The 25,691-nt window shown below is 48.6% G+C and overlaps 1 protein-coding gene across 1 annotated transcript; it reads left to right on the top strand.

Moving 5' to 3' along the window:
• Window positions 1-7,753: 7,753 nt before the first annotated feature.
• LOC119389678 (high-affinity choline transporter 1) lies at window positions 7,754-23,425 on the top strand. The gene is made up of 8 exons (XM_037657038.2): window positions 7,754-7,856; window positions 9,618-9,773; window positions 10,444-10,592; window positions 11,510-11,659; window positions 15,572-15,701; window positions 16,974-17,191; window positions 19,538-19,736; window positions 22,430-23,425. The coding sequence occupies exons 2-8, from the start codon at window positions 9,641-9,643 to the stop codon at window positions 23,131-23,133; spliced, it is 1,683 nt and encodes a 560-aa protein (XP_037512966.2). The 5' UTR covers window positions 7,754-7,856; window positions 9,618-9,640; the 3' UTR covers window positions 23,134-23,425.
• Window positions 23,426-25,691: the final 2,266 nt, after the last annotated feature.

Here is a 25,691-nt window from a genome sequence, read left to right as displayed (position 1 = left end):
AGATAGCACGCGGTAAATCTTGGAGGATACAATATGCCCCCTATACTTGTTGACAGATTATCGTTCAATCGCTACCATTATGAATGAGCCGCCTGACTGGAAGCCGGGACGTCCCTTTGCGAAGCTAAATCGCCCGTCGTATTTGCATGCGTGAATTTGCGCGTCCTTGCTCATGAGCGTAACCCAAGTGCCGTGCATGTCCGCTCCAGTAAAGGATGCTGAATAGCACGAGAAGGAACAATCAAACCGCTTGTTCGTTGCTTGTTTCTTCTCACTTTTCGCATACTTCTCGCATACTCATGGAGCTGCCCTCCCCCTCCCCCCCCCCCCCTGGAATTTCGGATAATATATTTCTATGCAGTAGCAATAAGATGCACACGTTCGTTAGCACACAAAAGGTCCGCATATCCGTGTGAAACGGCCTTCAGGATTGCCAGCCAACTTTGCACGTTATTACATATTATTGACTAACCTTGCCGGTCAAGTCACGGTAGTGAACCCCCCCCCCCCCCCCCCATGGATGCAGCCCCCTGGAAATATTTCTGCGGACGCCCTTGCGCATACTTGCGCTATCCATCCGTTTCTATAATGTAACAACAGGCCAAGTTCGCTGCGGTAGTGAGCTGTCTATATTAGGGAAAACTAATAATGAACATTGCAGTGGATTCAGCGAATCGCACGAAACCCATGCCGTCCGCGCTCTATATTAGTGGAGGGCGTTGGCAGATTCGACCTCTAGTCGCCCCCGCGTCGCGATATGCGACATACATTGGGCTGTTTTCGCACGCAAAACTTCGGATTTTAGATTTCAACTTTCCTATATGTTTATATATAGTTGCCTAACATTTTACAGCAATCTTAATTTAGAGACCCTTTTTTTACCTTCACTAGACTTCGTTTCCATTAATTTGATGCATGCATGCTTAGCAGTATCCATACATGTAATTATGCACGAAAATTGACAAATGTGAAGTTCTTTTCGATCGTTATTCCCACAAAAAAAAAAACATGGATGATCTCTCTGTCATAGGAATCGGTATAACACGAAAGTGAAACGTGTCTTCACAGACGTAGTTGAGCGTTTGTTGCGCATTCTTTCGCCCCAAGGGCGATGGAATGAATGCTACAGCAACACATTGTAATGTCCCGCGAAGAACGGCAAGCAGCTCGAAACTTGCAACGCGCTGCTCAAGCAGAAAGGACGCGCGGAACGAACATACACAGGATGAGAGCGAACTAACTGTCACATTTGTAACTTATTTCCGCGTGAGCACCGTGCTCCTTTCGCAAAAGCGGCTGCTGCAGTGGGTCAAGTGACCTTCGTGCTCTCAACGCGAGATGTACAAACCACCGCGATCACGAGATAAGCGCCCGCACAAGCGACCAAGCCCTGTAGACGCGGTCGCTCGTCGCAGCGGCGACGACCTTTCAAGAGCGCTCATCTACGCTCTTCGAGCCCGTTGCGCCATCTCGCCAGTGATAACGAAAACACTAACACAGATCTGAGTACAGGCGACCACGCCCTGTAGACGCGGGCGCTCGTCGCAACAGCGACGACCTTTCAAGTGCGCTCTTCTACGCTCTTCGAGCCCGTCGCGCCATCTCGCCTGTGATAACGAAAACACACTGTAACACAGATCTCTGAGTACAGCCACCCGCAAATGGTGTATATAAATAGCTCGCAGTTAGCATTGCGAAGAACGTGCCGTTCGTTGCCAAATCGTTTCGCGCTGGGCGCTGCGGAGTGAGGGGTCGTAAGTTCGATTCCCGGTGACGGAACTTTTTCTTATCTTTGCCCACTGGTTAGTCTTTATATTTTACAACGTCATATCCGTGACGGAAATACGTCAGTGAAGCCGTGGTGGACCCCCGCATAAACCACTTTCGTGTTAAAAGAAAAAAAAATGGTTTCCGGCCCTGCATTATGCTTTTAGGCTGCTGCATGCCGCGAGTTGCAGAACGTTTGCCGATCAATTTTCCCTTGTAGAGCACGCTGAATACGAGGCTATAAATTTTTACGTCTCAGGCTGGATGGTCTTTTCAGGCGAGGGCATTTTACGTCCGCTAACTTCGCTGTCTTCGCTATCGGGCCATACACGTGTCTGTTGTTCGTCGCCTTTTAAGAGGTTAATTGGAAATCCCTATGGAGCATCTTCATTCTCCTAGCGGGTACGTGTCACGCCTGCCTCGCTACTGGTCTCCGGTCAACTAAAAATGAAGACTGTCTATAGAATGTTCGGCGATGGCTAAAATTGTGCGCTCTCCGGAAGATAGATAGATAGATAGATAGATAGATAGATAGATAGATAGATAGATAGATAGATAGATAGATAGATAGATAGATAGATAGATAGATAGATAGATAGATAGATAAAGAGGGAGAAACAAAAATAAAGAGAAATAAAGAGGGAGAAACAAAAAGAGAGTGAAATAAGGAAATAGAAACAGAGACAAGAAAGAGATGGAAAAAACAGAGAGAAAGGGAAGAAAGAAAAATAGAAAGAAACAAGGAAGGCCGACCAGCTCCGCTGTTCCTTCAGGCTTGGCACCACTAGTGTCAAAGAAATTAAGTCGGTGAAGCTGCTTGATTTATTTTTTATTATTGCAAATGATATTACGATAACTGCAACAGACGACGCGAGGAGTGCCAAGAATAAATTTTCTGCCAAATTCTCACATCAGATATTTCTATGCACACGAGGTAGTAAGAATAAGTTTATGACGATGCCTTTTATTATCGTTGATATAGTTAAACTCGATGTTAAGTCTAAAAGCTTTTCTCGATACCGTCGATGCTGATAATAAGATTTCAACCTCCTCCTCCTACAGACGTATAAATAAGGGCAACCTAGGCTGAACCTGTCTGCCCCAACGTGGGACTAAGCCGGGTGCACGACTTCGTCGCGCCCTGCTGGACCTAATAAAAGTTGTTTTCATTCATTCATTCATTCATTCATTCATTCATTCATTCATTCATTCATTACAAGGACAACCTGTGGGACAACGGAACACCCTTAAGGGTATGGTATGATGAACTTTATTCAGGTCCAGAAGATCAACCCTCAGGTTGACGCAGGCGGCTCCCACGTCGGGAGAGTAAAGTTTAACCTTACCGTCCTCCCTGTGTTGAGGGAGCCTAATTGATTCTGCGGGCATTTTCAATAAAATTTTTCTCTCTCTCTCTCACCACCGTATCGTAGGCCTTCTGCAGACGGCCTGTACTTGATCTAGAAGAACTCCACTGTGAAGGACTCGTCGCCGCCAGTCTCTTTCCTTGTCACAGTCTGTGAAAGCCACAGGGCACTGCAGGGTGTAAATTTTTTACAGCGAAAGCTCTTATGAGATCATTTCAACGGCCGTTTTTGGCGCCGTAGTTGTCCGCCGCCGCCGGTGTCTGTAACCACTATCGCGCGAAATAAGAAAGTTGATCCGTCCGTCATAGCAATCGGTGTAACACGAAAGTAAAACTTGTCCTTACAGAAGTGGAATGTTTCTTATACATTTTATATAAGAGAATTTGCACGAGGTATATAGATGTCTAGCAGCTGTAGCACCGTTTAACGTCGATGCAGCCACTTTGATGCTTAGTGGTTCATCTCCATCCCGACGACTAACGTACACGTTCAATGATTAAAGAAACTCTTGTGGTAGCTGTGGTAGTTAACGGTGAAAGCGTAATCAGAGAACGAGGTGTGATAGCCAGAGGAGCGCCTCATATTGGATGCAGAACTTGGTCGCCAGCCAGCGGCATGTTAAAATGTGACTGAACACCACGGCCAGACTAGAGGGAATCGCAAAGCGCGTCGTGCCGCCCCTCGGCCGCGATTTTTCTCGGGGCGAGCGCTTGAGCGGGGAACGCGGTGTTACAGCCAGGTGAAGCAGGCGCACGTCGCAGGGCTATTCTTCGTTTGGATTAGCGTGATGCTATGAGCGAGGCCGACGCTTTTACGACGCTTGGGCTAAGATCGCCACCTCGCGATGTGTTAAGGCATTGACAAAATTGCAATTCTGTTGAAAATGCGCCGAATGGGACAGACGTGTAGCAACAAGCGTTACAGGTGCTAATCGCGGAGGCCACAGTAATGATGAATTACTTTACTTTACCGCTCCTAGAGGGCAACACCACCCCGCCGACCGAGAGCACTGTGAGAGGAGAGTAAGAGATATAAAAGGTGCGTTTGTAAAGCGTCTAGAGTCTGTGACTGTGGCGCAGTGAACAACGTGCCCAGCATCTGTTCTTGCGGACCGAGCCGTCGTGGGTTCGATGCCCGTTGATGGAACTTTTTTTCTTTGCCATCTGATTGTTTACATTTTTTCAACGTCATTTCCGTGACGGAAATACGTCACTGAAGTCTTGGTGAACCCCGGCGTAAAACACTTTCGTTTTAAACATTTTCAGGATGGAACGGAGTTCGAACCTGGGCCCTCTGCGTGGCATCCCAGTGTTCTACCTCAGAGCCATTCCGGTGCTTGAAACTGTTTTGCAAAAAGACGCTATACAGGCTTCATGTCCGGAAAGGACCACACTATAGGACCACACATATAGCGTGATAGAAGAGTGAAATAACAAACAGGCGTCACACGACGTGAATTCTGTAACCAGGCCTCATACGATGCGAATTGCGCAACGAGTAGGCCGTTGAATGCTTCCAACCCATTACAAAGGGCTCTGCCATAATTCTTGATCGTCATGAGGCACAACATCAACAAAGTGCGCATAATGCCTTACATGTTTTTTGCGGGTACCACGGCTCTCCTTTGAATGACGAAAAATGGCATAGTATCTGCTTCCCTACTTCACAGAAATTATGATGATTTATAGCGCAGTGGGTTCTTTGCAAATGCACTTGTATTGGTTGCCAAGGAAACCCATAAGCCCATGATCAATTTCCTCAGGGTCTCAATAAAGTTCTCCCCCCCTCTCTCTCTTTCTCACGTCAACGTATGTTATATTGCGTGGTGGGAGAGTGAAATAGCGACCGAGCGTCACACAATGCGAATTACGTAACTGGTGAGCCGTTTAAAGCTTCCAACCTATTACAAAGGGCTGAGCCACAATTCTTCATCGCATCAGTCGTCGCGTCAACAAAGTGCACATAATGCCTTACAGATGTGTAGCTGGTACCTCGCCTCCGTGCAGAATGACGAATAATGGCGTTGTAAGTGCTTCCCAACTTCACAAATATGGTGATTTATGACGTAGTGGGTACCTTGCTAGTGTACTTGTATTAGTAGCCCCAAGAGAGTTTACAGCGGGCTCTAGAAATGCCGCCCTACCAGCTTTCGCTGTGACTGTGCAGCGCTTTCCGAGCAGGCCTGGCGTGTTTTTTTAATGTATAATTGACGACAATGAATAGAACCTCATTCATCGTGTTATACAATCGACTACCAAAAAGAAGGTGGCTTTCACCTTTGAGAGGTCTTAGGCAAATGCATAAGCGTATATATGATGATGATAATTGCCTTTATGAATGGCTCACACCCACCCTGGGGGATTGGCGAAGATATCTGTAGAAATCTTGATCGTTATCGTTTCAACGTCGCAAAGTATCACGCGCGATCTTTCCGCAGAAGAAGAAACTGCACGAGCGTCGTGGCTAAGCGCGTGGCCTCGCTTCTTATTCGATCGTCGCTGAGCGCCTTCCGTTACCGAGCCTGGAAGATGGCCGTCGACGTGGTGGCCATGTTGCTGGTGGTCCTCTACTACTGCGCCGTGGTGACGCTGGGCGTGTGGTCGAGCCGCAAGATGAACTCGGACAGCAGCGTGCAGATGTCGCGGCTCAGCACCGAGACACGCCGGAAGCAGGACGCGGCCCACTTCCTCATGAAGCTGTTCATAGCCAACCGCCACCTGCCGCTATTGTTGGGCGTCGGCTCCATGACCGGTGAGAGCAAGGAGGTTTGAAAATTCGGCAGATCCCACGCGTTGTGGGAATCGGTTTCATGCGAAGCAGCCAGTAAGTGTAGTAGATGTGTGTGAACATCGTGGGCTTACCAGGTACATCAACAACACTGGCGTTTAGAGGGTAACTTATGGTGCGACGTAACGTCAGCCCTCACGTTACAGTACATACGTCAGTATTATCGAAACTAAGCGCACATTATGGTGCACTCATGTGAATACCATACACAACTTTCGTTAATGTATTCCTCCGGGGTCGAGCAATGCTTCAATATAGTTTGCTGAATAAATGAATACAAGCGTAATGTTTATTAGACTGCTATAAAAGCGGAGCCAACACTGGAGCCACAGACGGTATTCTGATATGACGCCTGTATTGCATGAGTACATATGTAGTGTTAATTGCCTTCTTGTAAAATTAGATAGCCAGCACCTGACCTGGCGTGGCTTTATGGAAGAATACCCGATTGCCACGCATAATGCTTGGGTTCGATTCCTGCTTGGATCCTAATTTTTATTCTTTCCATTCGTCGAGCCAACGCTTCCGACGTCGCTTTTCCTTAACGCTCTCGCATTTGAATCACCAATGCCTGTTCTCGACGTTCCTGGGTAAATATAAAGTGTCAATCACCTGTGGCGCATATCCGCACACCGCGGCCCGTGGTAAACGGGTTTGTGCCACACGTGTCTGAAGGAAAGGGTTTGACGACGTACGCGACAGGATTTTCACGTTTTTCATGTCATGACCCGACAATCATATTCATCAAATCTTGTTACCCTCCCATGCCAATGTTGGTCTACACCAAGTTAAGGAGGTGATCATGAGCACCCAGACGTAGGCGGCCAGATAGATAGATAGATAGGCTCAAAGTGCCGAAGGTTCGCTAAGAAATGCTTCGCATTTAAAAATTGCTGGAGTGGAAATTATGCGTCAGTATTGAAGCCGTACCCACCTAAGATGGCGGCCATGGCCGTCATCTTTGTAGGGGCAGGATAAAACGTTAGCACTCAGCGAACAAAAGGGAGCGTTTTCTTCCCACGCCCTACAGGTTTGATATGTCGAAGTTTTCCGAAAAACACTACTCGATGTGTACATTTATGCTACTGGTTTTCCTCAAGAAAGTCTTGGTAAATTTTGTGGGAGATCAAGTCATCAATACTCTTCTCATATGTAACAGTCGCTTATTTTAGAATTAACCTCGCATTTACATAAAAAGAGCGAAACGATTTTATCTCTAAGCGGGCACTACCCGAAAAGAGCATATTTCCGAGATAAAGGGTGTATTATGCGCTGGCTTCAATTTAGTCGGTAAAGCAGTACCTGTAGATCTTTCACTCCAGCGTTTTTTAAACCGTCCTTGGATGAGAGTCGCTTCCTACCGAATCATAGCTAGCCTCCGAGATGTGGTGGCGCGGAGTCGTACTGATCTCGGAGGTTATATTCATATTGTACAAAACAACCGCCACCTACTACGCTTGCTGGTCATCGGCTCCATGAATGGTGTGCTATATACGCTTCTACCCTCATCATAGCTAGCCTCCGAGATCGTGTGGTGAGATGAAACCGTACGAATCTCTGAGGTTATGTTCCTGTCGTACAGATAATTCTTGCCCGGACGTCGACTCCACAGCGGCGCTTCATCCCGTGTCACAGCTAGCCTCCGAAATGTAGTCCCTTGGGTAAAGCAACAAAAAAATGGAGTCCCTCTTGTAAAGCAAAGAGGTCGTTTTATTCAGGCTGTTGATTAAGCGTTGCGGGTCTCCACCTATTATCGGAATAAAGATTGCAGTGATTAACGTTATACAACTATGGCTGCTAAACATCCACGTTTCTTTTTGTTTTCAGCCACCTGGGTGGGCGGCGGTTATCTGAACGGCACAGCGGAGGCTGTCTACAGGCACGGAATCCTGCATTGTCACGCCCCTCTGGGCTACGCAGTCAGTCTGGTTCTAGGTGAGCCACAGTTTTGTACTTACTCCGCCCACGTCGCTCTTTTGTCCAAAGAGTTTCCTGTTTGCTTCGACGTCAGGCCTCCCGAGCGGGGTGATGTTATCGCACGCACCCTCCGAGCGACGGAAATGGGCCGACTCGTTTGATCTCTGCTTCAGCTGCATTCGTCGCCCCCGCTCGCGCGATTTTACCCGCGGTAGAACATACGAAGCGCGGGAGGATCTTATCAATTTGGACTTCATACGGGACATGACGGCGACGGCAGCACCCATCGAGACTGTCCATATAATCGCTATCGCAATAAAACTTGGGAGGGAGCATTAAAGGGGTCATGAACCACTTTTCCAAGTAATGATCTAATGACCTCAGTATCGGAGTTTACTGCCTCCCGAATCGATTGCCGCAAAAATTTCTCGAATCCGTCAAGAATCAGCGGAGTTACGGGGGTTTGGCGCACGCTCCCAGCGCTTTCTCTTTTTTCTCGTGCCGACGAGCGCACTGGAAGCTAGACAGGGAGGGATGGCACGGGGGAAAGAAGTTACGTCAGCGCGCGTCATGAAACGCGATCGCTCTCCCGCTGTGATTCGCTTGCGCGAGTGCGGTTACCGTGTGCTGAGGAGTGCGGCGCCGGCAAGTGGCGGCACCCCGCAGCAAGAAGCGCATCTGATCTGAACGCCGCTCTCGATTTACGTCGGCTATCGGCCAATAAGCATGCTATGTCTCTTGCGACGTAAACTGGCAGATCCGCGACGTCAACGTGCAGACGCCCCGCCCACCGACGAGAGTGAGAACCGGCCTCTGTTTGAAAAGAGGGCGCCTGAGGAAACGGCAACTTCGCGCTCCACTTGTGGCCTTTACGCGGCGCGCACGACTGTAATATTTGGCAGAGCAGTTCATAGCCGTGTCAGCTTTCCGCAGGATGTGTTTTTTCAACAAGCCCAAGGGGTGCTTCATGACCCCTTTAAGCCCTAAACCATACGTACGCGCTACAACGCGTCAGCGGGTGGCGTGCCCTCTTCCTATGCGCTCCCTCTCCCTATAGAGAGAGAGGGCGGGCAGCTTCGTGTAGCCTTCATAGGGAGAGGGTGCGATAGAGCGAGGGCACGTCACGCGCTGACGCGTTGTAACGCGTACGTGTGGTTAGGGCTTTACGTCACGCAGCTCTTTGAAGCCAGCAGTGTTGGCCCAGCACGTGTCTTTTCGCTTCAAGATCATTCAAGAAATTATATTTGCCGAGACTTTGGAGGTTTGGTGCGCGGTAGTTTTTAAAGCGCGCTTTTTCGGCCGGGGGTAATATTTTGAACATTGTTAAATTACGCCATGTTGTCGAATATCGCCATTGGTCAACTCTGATTGAACCATAGAGCTGCTATGGCCTCTCTGATTGGCTTAAAATGCCGCCATTACGAAATTTGACAATATGGAGGAGTTTGAGAGTGTCCAGAATAGCACCCCGGCTCACGGGGGAGGTTCCAAAATGAGACAAAACCGGGCGCACTAAAACCTACCGCGCGCTCTGACGTTTCAATCACGTGTTGGGCCGGCATAGTAGGCTTCAATCGCGCTGTGCGCAATACTCCCTCCTAACTTTTTCATTCCTCTATGATTCTTTACGTAGGAATAATCTCACATGTTGTGACGTCATACTGACAGTCTGTTCTTCCAAAATGCTGCTGCTGAAGGCATACATATAGTTGACTGGAGTTTACGCGCGATCGTCCTAGAACATTTCTTGATGACGTCAGCGCACATCGCTTATCGCAGGCGGCACTTTCTTCGCGAGCAAGATGCGCGCGACCAAGCCGATGACGATGCTGGACCCGTTCCAGACACGCTACGGCCGGTGGATGGCGTTGCTGCTCTGCTTCCCAGCAGTAGTCGGCGAAGTCTTCTGGACTGCCGCCGTCTTGGCAGCGCTCGGTGCGTGTCGCTAGCCTCTTTAACTGCATGCACAATGCACTGCATGACCTATCCAGACCGATCAAAATCCCAGTAACGCAACACGTACAGTGCTTACGGATTCAAACCTCTACGTCCTCAGTTTCAGTGTAACGACTGGTATGCACAGTTGCTCGAGATATTCAAATCTTCAGATAAAAGCACATGTATGTTCGGTTTAACGTGACTTTGCAATCCCTCTTCCCCTTTCATCAAGACTACCGCGTCAACCGGTGGCGTTGGATTTTAGAAAAGATTGTTTTCGTTGTCAATGATGACGCAGCAGCATGTCAGAGCACGTATTTGTGATATCACTCGATGCTACATTATAGGTCGGTCGTATGACTGAGGGTAAATTGTGATTTCATTCGGTCGGACTGCACAGTATATGTTGTTAGCACGCTTTAGAACAGGCTGGAAATCTAAATTCAAGGCTGCCTCCCGAAGCAGCGGGGATATTAAGCTTTCTCTTGTGTCCCATGGTCTCTAAAGTTTTGACTCTGACTGTACATCGAGTCGCTCGTTCGTTATACACTCAAAGCTTCGATCCGCTCACATGAACAGGTCTCGCGACGGCCTGCAGTTAGTATATTTTGATCTATACAGCCTTCTCTGTATTTTGTTTGGTGAGACGCAATTTTCCTTCCTCCAGGTGACACCGCCTACGCAATCATGGAGGTGGACGTTCGCTTCTTCATCATCGCCTCAGCACTGGTTGTGTTCTTCTACACATCACTGGGCGGTGTCTACGTGGTTACACACACAGATGTCCTCCAGATTACCAGTACGACCATCTGCCTGGTAAGTGCGGACATGGACAAGCGCTGGTCCGTATCCGGGCCACAGTATATTAAATGCGTTTCAAGTTTATTACAAACACGCGGAAACTGACCGTCGACGGCGTCAGCGTCAACACGGGTGATCCAAATCATCTTCATCAAGGGATGGCGTCACCATATAACGTCATAACGACGTCACAGATCGGCAAAATTTGTCAGCATTGTGACGTCATGACACTACTATGACATTACATGACGACGTCAATATGACGTCACGTGACGGTGACGTGGCGTCTCACACTGGCGTATCAGATGACATCGTCGCTTGCTCAAATGTGGGCTGATCACGAAGGCAGTGCAAAACTAGGTGAGGTGCAGAAAGCTTGCAATGCCTCCGATCCTGGAGGCAGTGCAAAACCGCAAAACCCGCCACGATGGTCTAGTGGTTACGGTACTCGACTGCTGACCCGGCCGCGGCGGCCGCATTTTCGATGGAGGCGAAAATGCTTGAGGCCCGTGTGCTTATATTTAGGTGCAGGTGGTCGAAATTGCCCAGGTGGTCGAACCCCAGGTGGTCAAAATTGCCGGAGCCCTCCATTACGGTGTCCCTCATAATCATAGCGTAGTTTTGGGACGTTAAACCTCAACCATTATCTTTTTTATAGCAATGCAGAACTGCGTTAGTTGCAGAAAACTTTCGGAGGGTGGCAGAGAGGATCAGTGTAACGGCTGAGAAGAAATAGAAGATGGCTTTCGCCTTTGTGTCGTATGTATGTACGTATGTACACGCACGTACTTACGTAGTAAGTATACGTGTGTGTACATTATGGGCAGGCGAAAATTTGCTGACGGATCCCCTCACTACAGCTCCCTTTCTTGCTTTCGCGTAAGAGAGTAGCGTTTCTTACCCGAGTGAATGATGGCTGTCATCTCGTGCAGTGGATCTGCGTGCCGTTCTGCCTGCACCACCAAGCCGTCGGCCTGATAGGGCCTCCGCACGACGACTGGATCGGCACGATCGCCCATGGCGAAATGAGCAAGCTTCTTGACGCCTTCCTTATGACCGCGCTGGGTGGCATCCCGTGGCAGGTATCTATCTATCTATCTATCTATCTATCTATCTATCTATCTATCTATCTATCTATCTATCTATCTATCTATCTATCTATCTATCTATCTATCTATCTATCTGTCTGTCTGTCTGTCTGTCTGTCTGTCTGTCTGTCTGTCTGTCTGTCTGTCTGTCTGTCTGTCTGTCTGTCTGTCTGTCTCTGCATTTCCCTCTTGTTTTCTTATCTAGTTGCTATAAATCAAGGAATGAAGACGTGAATCGAAGCATCAACCAACCATCCACGCTACACGTGAGACGTCGTTGTTCAACTTTTCCCGCTTGTTTACGACGTATGGCGTATCATTCAGAAAGTGATGTCGAGAATGAAGAAATCGAGTCGAAGTTTATGAAGCAAACATGAATTAAGTCAGTTAAGAAAGTAAGTACTAAATTAAGTACAGAAATGTGTTCCCACTTATACGCTTAAAGGGGTCATGAACCACTTTTCCAAGTAATGATCTAATGACCTCAGTATCGGAGTTTACTGCCTCCCGAATCGATTGCCGCAAAAATTTCTCGAATCCGTCAAGAACGAGCGGAGTTACGGGGGCTTGGCGAACGCTCTCGGCGCTTTCTCTCTTTTCTCGTGCCGACGAGCGCACTGGAAGCTACACGGGGAGGGATGGCACGGGGGTAAGAAGTTACGTCAGCGCCCGTCATGAAACGCGATCGCTCTCCCGCTGTGATTCGCATGTGCGAGTGCGGCTACCGTGTAAATTTAACAGACTGAGGACTGCGGCGCGGGCAAATGGCGGCACCCCGTGGCAAGAAGCGCATCTCATCCGGCTATCGGCCAATAAGCATGCTATATCTCTTGCGACGTAAACTGGCAGATCCGCGACGTCAACGTGCAGACGCCCCGCCCACCGACGAGAGTGAGAAGCGGCCTCTGTTTGAAAAGGGGGCGCCTGAGGAAACGGCAACTTCGCGCTCCGCTTGTGGCCTCTACGCGGCGTGCACGACTGTAATATTTTGCAGAGCAGTTCATAGCCGTGTCAGCTTTCCGCAGGATGTGTTTTAAATGCGAAGCATTTCTTAGCGAACTTCTGCGAGTTTGAGCGTATCTATCTATCTATCTATCTATCTATCTATCTATCTATCTATCTATCTATCTATCTATCTATCTATCTATCTATCTATCTATCTATCTATCTATCTATCTATCTATCTATCTAGCCGCCTACGACTTTGTGCTCTCCTGGCCGTTTCGTTAATTGGATGTATACCAAAATTGGTATGGAATAACATGACTGTATTACGAACATAAATGACAGGTCATAACATGAAAATCATGACATGCATGTCATGAACAGCATGATTTACATTCCACGGCCTTGGGGCTCTTGCGGCCATTCCCTTAATTTCGTATATACCAAAACTGGTATGACGTGACAAAAGCTCATGGCGAACATAATGACAGCTCCTAACGTGGAAATCATGACACGCATGTCATGAGCGGCATGATTTACATGACATAGTCTCGGGGCGCTCGCGGCCGTTTAAATGAATGGATATATACGAAAATTGGTATGACGAGATATTTCGACATAACGAACACAACTGACACGTGGTAACATGAAAATCATGACACGCGTGTCATGCACGTCATGATTTACATGCCCCGCTCATGACGCACTCGCGGCCGTTTCGCTAGGTTGATATACACCAAAATTGGTATTGCGCGATGTGACTGTATAAAGAACATGAATAACAGGTGGTAACATGAAAACCATGACATGCATGTCATGTATGTCATGATTTGCATGCCACGCTCATGACGCACTCGCGGCCGTTTCGTTAGGTTGATGTACACCAAAATTGGTATTGCGCGACGCGACTATATGACGAACGTAAATTAGAGGTGGTAACAAGAAAATCATGACACGCGTGTCAAGCACGACATAATTTACATGCCATGCTCATGACGCACTCGCGGTTGTTTCGCTAGGTTGATATACACCAAAGTTAGTATTGCGTGATGTGACTGTATCAAGAACATGAATAACAGGTGGTAACATGAAAACCATGACATGCATGTCATGATTTACATGCCACGCTCATGGTGCATTCGCGGACTTTCCGCGGGCTTGATGTACACCAAAATTGGTATTGCACGACGCGACTGTATGACGAACGTAAATTTAAATTAGAGGTGGTAACATGAAAACCATGACATGCATGTCATGTATGTCATGATTTACATTCCACGCTCATGGTGCATTTGCCGCCGTTTCGCTGGCTTGATATACACCAAAATTGGTATTACGCGACGCGACTGTATGACGAACGTAAATTAGAGGCGGTAACATGAAAATCATGACACGCGTGTCATGCACGACATAATTTACATGCCACGCTCATGACGCACTCGTGGCCGTTTCGCTAGGTTGATATACACCAAAATTGGTATTGCGCGGTGTGACTGTATGAAGAACATGAATAACAGATGGTAACATGAAAACCATGACATGCATGTCGTGTATGTCATGATTTACACGCCACGCTCATGGTGCATTCGTGGCCGTTTCGCGGGCTCGATATACACCACAATTGGTATTGCGCGACGCGACTGTATGATGAACGCAAATTAGAGGTAGTAACATGAAAATCATGACATGCGTGTCATATACGACATGATTTACATGCCACGCTCATGATGCGCTCGCGGCCGTTTCGCTCGCTTGATATACACCAAAACTGGTATTGCGCGAAGCGACTGTATGACGAACGTAAATGACAGGTGGTAACATGAAAACCATGACGTGCATGTCATGTATGGCATGATTTACATGCCACGCTCATGGTGGACTCGCGGCCATTTCGCTCGTTTGATATACACCAAAATTGGTATTGTGCGATGTGACTGTATGACGAACATACATGACAGGTCCTAACATGCGAATTATGTTATGCATGTCATGTACGGTATGATTTACATGACACTGTTATGGTGCGGTTCCGGTCGTTTAGATAACTGGATATAAACCAAAATTGGTTTTGCATGACAGGAGTGCGTGATGAACATAAATCACCGGTCATGCAGTGTACATACCAGAATATACGTTTCATTGGCATTGTATATACCACATTGTGCATGCACGCGTGCATGGCAAACATGCGATATATGGTGAACTAGCTGCCATGGCATGACTGATTTCATTCGGCTCAAACATAAACAAAGCGATGTATGCAACTCTTTGCTGGCTGCTTCGCATTACATCGATTCCCACAGTGCGTGGGATCTGCCGGATTTTTTAAACAAGCCCAAGGGGTGCTTCATGACCCCTTTAAGTTACACACGCTCGGGCTTATAGCTAGACGCTTCTCCAACTCTTAAAGTGTATAACTCTTCGTGGAGCTTCACAAATCGCTGGGAAGTCATGCTTCGCATATTAAAGGGCCTCTAAACAATCTCTGAAAATACAAAGAACGAGCGCGTTATTCTCTCCTGGCGTTTACCGTCTTTTCAGTCCAATTGTGACGTTAACAGCCTGTTCACGCGACGTCACGAGGAAATAAGCTATCGGTTGGTCCATATACGAGAGACATCAGTTGTGAATTTTCTCCTACCCCGCTTTGCCATGAAGTCGCAAGCCCGTTGTCTCGCACGACTTCTCGTGCGCGATCAACTGACGTCACTTCGTTTTGTGCGTTTTCGACTGCGCAAGCGGCGATATCAGCGTGTAACCGAAAAGCGCGAAATCCTGATAGGCTCAAAGCTTTGTGATGACATTGTTTACGGGCTTTACGAAGAAATAAGAGGCTAGGAGGAGACAGAGCTTGTAAGAAGGGTGTGGAAGGTTGAGAAAAACCGCTCTCACGTCTTCAAACTCAGGGTGCTCTCGGGGCCCTTTAAAAGTCCTCACAACGTATACGCGCGTTTGATGCAGGTGTACTTTCAGCGCGTGCTGAGCTGCGAGAGCGACTTCGACGCCCGGATGCTGTCGTACCTGTCCGCAGTGGGATGCATCATGCTCGCTATCCCGCCCGCCGTCATCGGTGCAGTGGCCAAGAGCGCGAGTACGTGCCTGCGTGTGCATCCAATAGAGAGTTTTAGTGCCGGGGACCACAAGCGGCTTGCGTACGCACGCTCTTGCGAATAAAGCCCCGCCACGGTGGTATAGTGGTTATGGCACTCGACTGCTGACCCGAAGGTCGCGGGATCGAATCCCGGCCGCGGCGGCTGCATTTTCGATGGAGGCGAAAATGTTTGAGGCCCATGTACTTAGATTTATGTGCACGTTAAAGAACCCCAGGTGGTCGAAATTTCCGGAGCCCTCCACTACGGCGTCTCTCTAATCATGTGGTGGTTTTGGGACGTTAAACCCCAGATATTAATTAATCTTGCGAATAAACCGCTTAATTTATTATAACCTGTCTTCCGCCCCGTTTCCCTGCAGTTTAAGCGAATGTTGTTATAAGTAACTCGGATATTTCGGTGGCGGCTTAATACGCAAAAAACCCGGTGCCCTCAAGCGTGCAGAAATGCGGTCCTCGAAGGTACCGCACTTTCGCAGTTCGAAGGTACCGCGTATTTGTATGCGCCGTTTTCCAATAATTGATATGACAGAGTGGAACGTTGGGCAAGTTGGTGAAGCTTAACGAAATATTCGTGGCGCTACTGAGACGAGGAAGAAGAAAAACGAGAGAATTAAGACAGTGAAATTACAAGCCACCTCAATAAAAGATCAGATTGCAGTATCAGAAACTGTTGATCAAGTCTGGCGCCCTATCCTGTCTTCTCTAGTTCTTTCTTCCCTGTCTCAGTTGTGCCAGAAATATTTCGTTAACCAATAATTCATGCTCTCTCGATCGTGGGCCTATCGACGATCAACAGTTTCTGATACTGCAATCTGATCTTTTATCGAGGTGGCTTGTAATTTCACGTTGCCATATTTCATTGTTCCCTGGATATGAAGGCATGACCGTCGTTGTTGCCTGTAGAAACTGAAGTGTTGCGCAGCTAAGCACGTGTATGAAGGTCCTTTTCTCGGCATGGAGGAAGAAAAAGTTAGGCGGGAGCATTACGCAGTGAGAAAGAAAGAAAGAAAGAAAGAAAGAAAGAAAGAAAGAAAGAAAGAAAGAAAGAAAGAAAGAAAGAAAGAAAGAAAGAAAGAAAGAAAGAAAGAAAGAAAGAAAGAAAGAAAGAAAGAAAGAAAGAAAGAAAGAAAACACGTCAGACGCAAAACTTCACCTGCCTCCCTTTTCCCAATAGGGGAAGGCTTCCTGCATTTTTTGTTGCAGTTCGCGCGCTGCGCACAGCTCTTTCTGAAATCTCATCTCTCCTCTCAGACTTTACAGCAGCCGGCTACCCCGGGCCCTACTTTCTGCGCAATAAGGACAGCAACCGGGTGCTGCCGAACTCGATCCGCTACCTGACGTCCGGCTTGGTCTCCATCATGGGCCTGATCGGAATCACGGCTGCGATCATGTCGTCTGCAGACTCTTCCATGCTCAGCGCTTCCTCCATGGTCACCAAGAACGTCTATCAGTCCTTCATTCGGCCCACGGTATGCATCCCGGGCAGGATGTGTATCGCGTAGGCAAGATAACCGCTGACTGGATTCCAAGAGAAGGCAAGCGCGCGTATGGGAGGCAAAAGGTTAGGTGGGCGTACGAGATTAAGAAGTTTGCGGGGATAACGTGGCCGTAGCATGCACAGGACAGGGTTGATCGGCGAAACATAGGAGACGCATTTGCCCTGCAGTGGGTGCTGTCAGGATGATTATAACGGGGACGATGATGCATGCCGTATACTGTTCTATAGAAAAGTCATATTCCTTTTAAGACAAGAAATTCTCTCTTAGCATGTTGCAGTATTGCGACCGTATGGGCGTAGCAAAGGAAAGCCGCTAGCTTGGGGGAGGGGGGGGGGGTGCTTAAAAAACCCCTTTAAACATTTACGACAAAACCCCCCTCCCCTTTAATATCATGCTAGCTGCACCCTGGTCGCAACGTATACCAAATCTGAGCGACAAATCCGAAGCAGGACGCTTAAGCGACATAACTTACCGAGGCGAAAACAGCGCGTACAGACGAGTACGAACAGACACAAGAAAAGGCACAGACACAGGCGCTGACTCTTGTGTCTGTTCGTACTCGTCTGTACGCGCTGTTTTCGCCTCGGTATGAACAACCAACTAGCTCGAAACGTGTTATCCCGACATAACTTCTCAATTTTACGCCAAGTGTGATGATGCAGCAAAGACCTCGTCGTTGTCGCAGGCCCCGATTCTGAAAACAAGAGTTCGCGCATGATCGCTCCATACCGCGAAGGGTAAAGCTGTTTAAATATATTCGTGCGGTTGCATCCATTAGGGTGCATAGCCTCATCTCTACTGTGCCTTACTATTTCACAGGGTGCCATAAGATGCCATATGGTTCACCTGCCATGTTTGAGCTTGTTCAGTGCGAAGACGCGTTGTTATCGCGACACTAATATTGTGCTGGATGCTCGTATTACGTCATTCCGTCCCTTTGGAACCATGCCAAATGCGCAATTTGTACGTTGCGGAGATTCCGTGAAGCGAGTCACACATGACGCGGTCAGCTCGTGGTAGGTACGTTTGAGTAAAATGCCGGTGACCGCTTAAATTGCCCCTATATGCAACCTCTGAAAATACAAACAACGAGCGCGTTTTTCTTTCCTGTCTCTTCCCGTCTTTTCGGCATAATTCGTGACGCCAGCAGTCTGTTCACGTGACGTGACGAGGAAGTAAACTCTCGATTGGTCCGCATGCGAGGGATATCAGTTGTGAATTGTCTCCTATCCTGCATTGCCACGCAGTCGCACGCCAGTTCTGCCTTGTCTCCCATGACTGCCGTGCGTGGTAACCTGATTTCACTTCGTTTTGTGCGTTTTCGACTGTGCTAGTGGCTACAGCGTGTTGCCGAAAAGCGCGAAATCCTGGTAGGCTGAAAGCTTAGTGCTGACATTGTCCACGTGTTTTATGAATAAGTGGTGAGGAGGGTAGTGAAGGCGAGAAACACTCTCTTGTCTTTCAGCTCGGAGAGGACCGTTAAGTTCAGCTTAGTGGGAACTTATGTCATCAAGAGCTCTGCTATAGGGTTGGCAGAGGAAGCCTAACACGAGGAAGCCTTCACGTTTTGTAGCGTTAGCTACACTTGCCTAGCCGGAGCCGATTTCGCGTGGAGGGTGATGAGCCGTGCTGCGCATGCGCGAGGATCAGTGATGTCACACAGCTGGGTCACCGGAGCTGGCATCTCACGCGCTCTCCGACACCGCCGCGCGTGGCTCGCCGCTGCTGGTCTGCGCGTTCAGGAGGAGTGGCGTCGTAGGCGCGGCAGACACGCTGGCGCCGGCGCGCGCGCAGACTCCGCCACCGTCATCGCCGCGCGCGGCTCGCCGCTGCTGGTCTGCGCCGCATTCGAGAGGAGTGACGTCGTAGCCATAGACACAGTGGCGCCGGCGCGCGCGCAGCTATTCGCCTTCGCTGTGCAGTCGCCGTCTGACACTGCGCTGGGGCCGCTTGATAGCGCCTCTGACTGGCGTTTGCAGGTGGGTAACGCCATGGAGAAGGAGAGCGCAAATGCTGCTCGACGGCGCAGAAGAGCCGAGAAGCTTATCTCATCGGATCCCGAAGTAGTTGCCTGGCAATTAGCGGTTCAGCGTACGAAGAATGAACAGGAGGAGGCTAATAATCCTAGACAATTTGGAAAGCTAAGAATAATCAGCTGAACCTTTGTTAACGCTACGTATATCCTGGCATAGCCGAGCTAAGCCACTGCAAATGTTTTTAATAGTGCGTTAGTCTTGCACGAGGGTGGATATATTTTAGACGAATAAGAACGGTAAGAAGTGTTCTGTTTGGAGAGCATCCAACTGCTTGCTGCAGGCTTCCGACGTCGAGGTGTCCCTGGTCTTACGAATCATGGTGTTCGCCATCGGGTCTTGGGCCACCTATTTGGCGCTGTCCGTGGAGTCCGTGTTTGACCTCTGGACTCTCTGCTCGGACTTCGTCTACGTGCTGCTCTTTCCGCAGCTGATCTGCGTCCTCTACTTCGAAGGAAGCAACACGTACGGCTCCTTGTTGGGTGAGTGTCAAGGTTTATACGACGGCAGGGATTGAAGTGTCATATGTAAAGTATATTGACCTTCACAATACCACACAGTCTTCGCTATGCTTGATACATAACGCAATAGCGCAGAAAAAGACGATGGACCAGGCGAACAAACAGGACGAGCGCTAAACTTCAACTAGCACCCATGTGCTCAGACGCCCTCGGAGGCAGGGTGAAAGAACAATTTCTGAAGGATTTTGCACTAAAAAAGCGGGAGACAGGTGTGTCAGCACTCCCTCGTTGGCCATCGATCAAAGAGTGTCACTAATATTGACAGAAACCTACGCGTCGATCTGTACAGCTAGACGCGCTGGCGACACGTAAGGAGGATTGAAAGAAGTGCGTTGCTCAGAGTCAGTTGAGGCGTTCTGCGCATAACGTGGTCAGTTTGTTCCTTTCTAAATGTGTTATCTGTTAGTTTAGTGCTCGTCCTGTGTTTAATTTCTTTTTTCGCTGGGTCCATCGTCTTTTTCGTGCGCTATTTCGTTATGCCTCAAGTCATCCCGTCCCAACTCGCGCCCAACTCTCTGCCCGCTTCGTGATGCCTTCTCCGTGCCCTCCAAACTGAATAGAGTTCGCCTATAATGCAGTCGAATTAAAAAGTGTAGGAAAATTGGCGGGATATGCGACAGGGAAAGGCTATATATTGCTCCGTTGTGTAATGATCAGTACTACAATTTACTTCCAGGAAGAGCGACGTCATACATTCAGCCCTTCGTGAGGCAACCTTCTTTGACACCGTTCTCTCTTCGGAATCGCGGCAAATGCGCATATTGCGCGCCACGGTCATTCCGTGAAGCACTGCATGCGGTAAGCACTATAAGTTTGAGTAAAATACCGGTGACCGCTGAAGGTATTGGCACCGTGGATAAGAGTCCATCACTATATATGGTGTGGGGGGAGGGCAAGTCCTTTCAATATCTTTATTCAATTGGTCCTGCCCCGTTATTGTACAAAGTGTAGTGTTATGGCCACGCAGGTTTTTCACGATAATGCCGGCCTAGGACCCCTGATGAAAAGCCGGGGTCCAATGGCAGGGAGTTGTGGGAAGCACGTCATCGCTTCATTTCCATTTTTGCATCCATTGCGAAGTTTGTTTCTTTCGGAATCGACCAGTAATTAAGTGGGGGAGGGGCGCAGTGAAACTTGGCCCTCCCTAATCGTGAACCCTGCGCAGCCCTATGAATCCCAGGTTGTCCCTCGCTACCGACGTTGCCCGCTACGGCACAGGGTTGCCCGGTTTGGCTACTTTGCGCTAATTTGGCTACATTTTGAGGCTGGTGGCGGCAAGAAAAACGTCTTGGCTACTTGGCTTTTTTTTTTTGCTACTTTCTCGTTCCTTCGATTTGAACCAAGTTATCGATATCTTGTGACGTCGAAGCCGCTGCTTTTCGAGTATGCGGTGTCAAAATATGGCGATTAAGGGGTGTTCCCACCTCCCGAAATTGGTACTTACATTACACAAACGAAAATACTTTTCGATACATGGCTGAGAGTCGGGTAAATGTTGCATGGGGCCTCATTTTGCAGATCACCGTTTGCTGAACGTGAGTTTTAAATGTAATTGGAAGTGGACAGGGCAATTGAAACGCTCCGCATGCATACAGCAAGCTCTGCACTCATCGACATTGGAAATCGGATATCTGGTGAACTGTATGTTATTTCTTGGAACTAGGCGCGGACTGCAAGTCGGAAATATTCACTGCTCAGACTTCGTCCCCACTCGAGAAACTATCGTGAAAGTGACTACAATTTATGCTTCAATCCCAGAACTATGATTTTGAACACACTCATGCAGGACTCATTTTTATTCTGGTCACAAGGCTGGTACTTCTAGTGCTTTGAAGAAAAGTCACGCTATACTCGTGAAGAGAGTGTCATTTCTGCAAGAATCTTCGTCATATCCTGCACGACATGATATTGCTAAAGTCAACAATTTATGTATTAATCTAAGCCTTTTCCATGGATGCGAAAATGCTAGATGCTTCTGTTTAAGGGCACGTTAAAGAACCCCAGGCAGTCAAAATTTCCGCAGCCCTCCAATACGGCGTCCCTCATAATCATATCGTTGTTTTTCGACGTTAAACCCCAACTGTTAAGGTGTTTATTGGACGGCACTCAGAGGCAATATGCAGTCGCGACAGTCAAGGCAAAAGCACGGACTCCGAGCGCGAGCGGCGTTCAGAAGAGGACGACCCACTAGAAGCCTCTGGAGAGCGCAACCCATTAAACAGTACCAAGGCTTCGCCACACAATTATTATTATTATTATTATTATTATTATTATTATTATTATTATTATTATTATTATTATTATTATTATTATTATTATTATTATTATTATTATTATTATTACTATTGCATTAATCTAAGCAATTATGATTTTGAAGTGTTCTTGCTGTCCTTATTTACATTTCCACCAAAAGGCGCTTCCATTTTCCATTTAGTCATTTAAGTAAAAACATCGCAGTTGTTTTCACACACGCCTGGGTACTTCTGGCTACTTTCGTAGACCTTGGCTACTTTTTGGCTAGTTTTTCCGATTCCCCGGCTATTTTCTGCATTTTCGACCTGGCAACCGTGCTACGGCATGCCCTCATAGGCATATTGTGGCGTTGGCGTACGAAGCCGCAATATTCATTTCAATGTCTAAACTTTGAATCGCAGCGTTCTTCGTCAGCCTCGTCTTCCGCTGGATGTGCGGCGAGCCGTTGATGAACGTGCCGGTGATTCTCCGGCTGCCGCTGTACGACGAAGAGAGCGGTCAGCAGGTGTTTCCCTTTCGGCTCACCTGCATGCTGATCGGCCTCATCACGCAGCTACTGGGCTCGTACTGCGCTTCCCTGGCTTTCCACAGCGGCTGGCTGCCTCAGCGCCTCGACGTCTTCCGCTGCTTCGCCCCGACCAAGTCCAAGCCGACAGACCCGGGCAGCGCGCTCTTGCCGCAGGGCAGCGAGTCGAGCCCGAGGAACGACGTGAGCGCGAACGACAACGCCCCCAAAGGAAGCCGGAAGACCAGCGCCGCAGACGGTTCGTCAAAGGCCAGGAAAACCAGCGCCGCCGAGGTTAAGAAGCCCCGGAAGACCACCGGCGACAGTGCTTCTTCGAAGGTCGGCAGGCAACAAAGCGTCCCGTCTCAGAAGGACGTCGAGACGGAGGCCGCGTCGCGACAAGCGCCCGAGCCGACGACCGCCAAGTCGGACCTTCCGAACGACTCCAAGAAGGCGGAGAGCAAACCGGAACCCAGACGGCCGAGCGAGCCGTCCAAGGGACCTTCAAAGAAAGAGCGCCGTTCCAGAAGCCGGGTCCAGATTGACGTGCCGGCGAGCGTCGTCCCCAAGAGCGATGGCGAGCAGCCCAAAGAAGAGTGAACGCCACAAAAGCTACGTTGAGGATGCGAGTACCCATGACGCTTGCTCCGACACGTCTCTTCTTATAGATAGTCGCGCAATTTTTCATTTTTTTATGCTCCAGGGTGTTCTGCACCCTGCAGTTCCATTGCACGGATACCCTTGTTGCAGGGTGTGAATAAAACGCCTCTTCTAGACGGCGCCCCGTCTAAACCGTTAAAGTGCTTCTCTGCCACGAGCCCATTTACACATTTGTTTTATTTTCACTGAAAAGATACACAAAAATTTCTGAGAAAATATCTCGATCAATCTATAGCCGATATGGCTAGTGTAGCGAAGAGAAACGCTATGGTGGATAGTTCGCTTTATAACGGGGCGATATGTGCGCCACCGGGCGATTACGATACTGCCTAATGCGAATTCTGAATGCAGCTTCGTGTGTGGCAACGCCAACTGTGTTTGAAGTTTTGGCTATCCGCAGTTGTAGCAATGTAACGTCAGTTACATATTGCCATAGAAACTGCCAGCGCTCGAGTGCTACGCACACGGCTCTGTGCATTGCAGACGTCGCGAACGAAGCGAAACGCAGACAGTCCCGTTACCACAAGCCCACAAGCGAAGCCAGCCTCAGTGCACGTGCCAGCTCTGGATGCAATGTGAGCTCCGTGAGTACTGCGCATTTTGTTTATCGTTTTTTTTTTTCCTTCAGGACACGTTATATGTGTTTGACGGTGTTTGCGTATCCATATATAACCGAAGGTGCCGGCGTCCACGCATTACAAGTCCGTGCGTCCGTACGGAGACATGCTCGCAAGTCGTAAGCTGTAGCCTCCTTCGCGTGAGCTCGCATCAGCGTCGCTTAGCGTTATCCGGTATGAATTTGTGTGCAGGCTGCGACTTTGAATACAAGGCAAGTCAATATATATAGCAACCGTGCAGATCACGAGTAAATCCAGTTACGGTAGCCCTTGTGGACATCAAGAGGGCTTCGCGTAGCTCAGGGGAGCGGCGGTGGGGACCCTAACGGCGGCGCACAGAAACCACGTCAAATTTGGTGCAGGCTCGTTGCTTCTGGTGGAGTTTCAGGGGCGAAGCTCCTTAGGGTGTGGGTCGTTCCCTCCTCTGTAGTAGTAGTAGTAGTAGTTCGCCCGTTGGCGATCGGCAACGGCGAAGCCGACGCTCCGCGCTCGCTGCGTTGCAGGTGCGTGCTCTAGACTTTTTACGCATTTTGCAGGAAATCGTGGTGTTTGATCACTTTTTAGGGGCGAAGCTCCTTAAAGCGGCACCCGTTCGTCCCCATCATAGTGCGTAACCAGTCTTAACGCTAGTACCAGATCTTGACCTCCAAGGTGGTGCCGGTGGGAGATTTCTCCTGTGCGTTGTTGAACAATAAAAAATTCGCAGCGTGCGCGTTAACTAAAAGCCGAATTCTTCTGTCTCTCATTCCCCATTAGCAGCCATTGGCATGTTCCAGTAGGAAACGTTAGTAGAAGTAGAAGTGTAAGTGTTAGCTAAAAGCCGACTTCTTCTGTCTCTCATTCCCATTAGCAGCCATTGTTTACCTCCAAGGTAGTGCCTGGTGAGATTTCTCCTGTGCGTGATTAAACAATAAAAATTTTGTTCAAAACGCCGTTGATTGATGAAATAAACCAACGAAAGCCGCCAGATGTTTTCTAAAAGCAAAACGAAAAGACGCCAGATGTTTCTAGAGCAAAACGAAAAGACGCCAGCTGCTTAACGAAAGGCACCAGATGTTTTCTAAAGCAATAGTTTTCCAAACAATGAAAATTCACAGCGTACATGTAAAATTAAAGTGAGCTGAAAGTCGTCATAAGTCTCATCGAACCTTTAGTATAAACGCGCCCGATCTCACGTCGGTGATGATGTACTGGGCAGAATTCACGGAAGATTCACGGTTTACCGATGAACCTCCGCAGCTTCGCCCACTCATCATCATTCATTCCGTGGATATTGTGATTTTTTTAGTGAGGTGTGCTGAAGGTATTTCGTTTTCGTCATGCAGTTTGCCACGCTCGAAGCCGCAAATATACGAGAAGTGGCTCATTAACTTAAAGAGGGACAACTGGACGCCGTCTCCAGGAAGCAGACTTTGCAGCGACCATTTTGCCGAGTCATGTTTCAACCGCTCAGGTGCAAGAACTCGTATTAGGAGCGATGCCATCACAACGCTGTTTTTTTCCCATTGCACTTACAAAAGGTAAACCTTTGCGCTCCTGGATACCATTGCACTCATTGCTACCTTTTTGGCAAAAAGGAAACTACGGAGAATCTGCTTTCGGTGTTGTCGAAGTGATGCGTAATGTTTGCTGTACGTCGCAGCACTCCGCCGTATTCCGACGGTGTCGGCACGGCGTCTGTCATCTATCATGTAGCGTTCGTCGGCGTCTAAAGTGATGCGTAATCGCAGAGTTTGTTGTACGCGCTAGCTGTACGTTGCAGCACTCCGCAAAAAATACGATCATAACAGCTGCCACCTGAGAATACTTGAATTGCGTGCCCAAGACGGGCAGAAGACGCCAGCTTCCGGGACAAACAGGGGACCTTCCGGTGGCTTCACA

Source organism: Rhipicephalus sanguineus, chromosome 4 (genome assembly GCF_013339695.2).
Source record: "Rhipicephalus sanguineus isolate Rsan-2018 chromosome 4, BIME_Rsan_1.4, whole genome shotgun sequence".
In the NCBI taxonomy this organism is placed as follows: domain Eukaryota; kingdom Metazoa; phylum Arthropoda; class Arachnida; order Ixodida; family Ixodidae; genus Rhipicephalus; species Rhipicephalus sanguineus.
This window is presented reverse-complemented; position numbering and strand designations above follow the sequence as displayed.

What these genes read in the sequence shown, in the direction of transcription:
- LOC119389678 (XM_037657038.2), top strand. Translation starts at nt 9,641, where the DNA reads ATGCGCGCGACCAAGCCGATGACGATGCTGGACCCGTTCCAGACACGC. An exon ending in CCAGTACGACCATCTGCCTG is followed by an intron (nt 10,593 to 11,509) that starts GTAAGTGCGGAC and finishes CATCTCGTGCAG; the next exon opens with TGGATCTGCGTGCCGTTCTG. An exon ending in TGCAGTGGCCAAGAGCGCGA is followed by an intron (nt 15,702 to 16,973) that starts GTACGTGCCTGC and finishes CTCTCCTCTCAG; the next exon opens with ACTTTACAGCAGCCGGCTAC.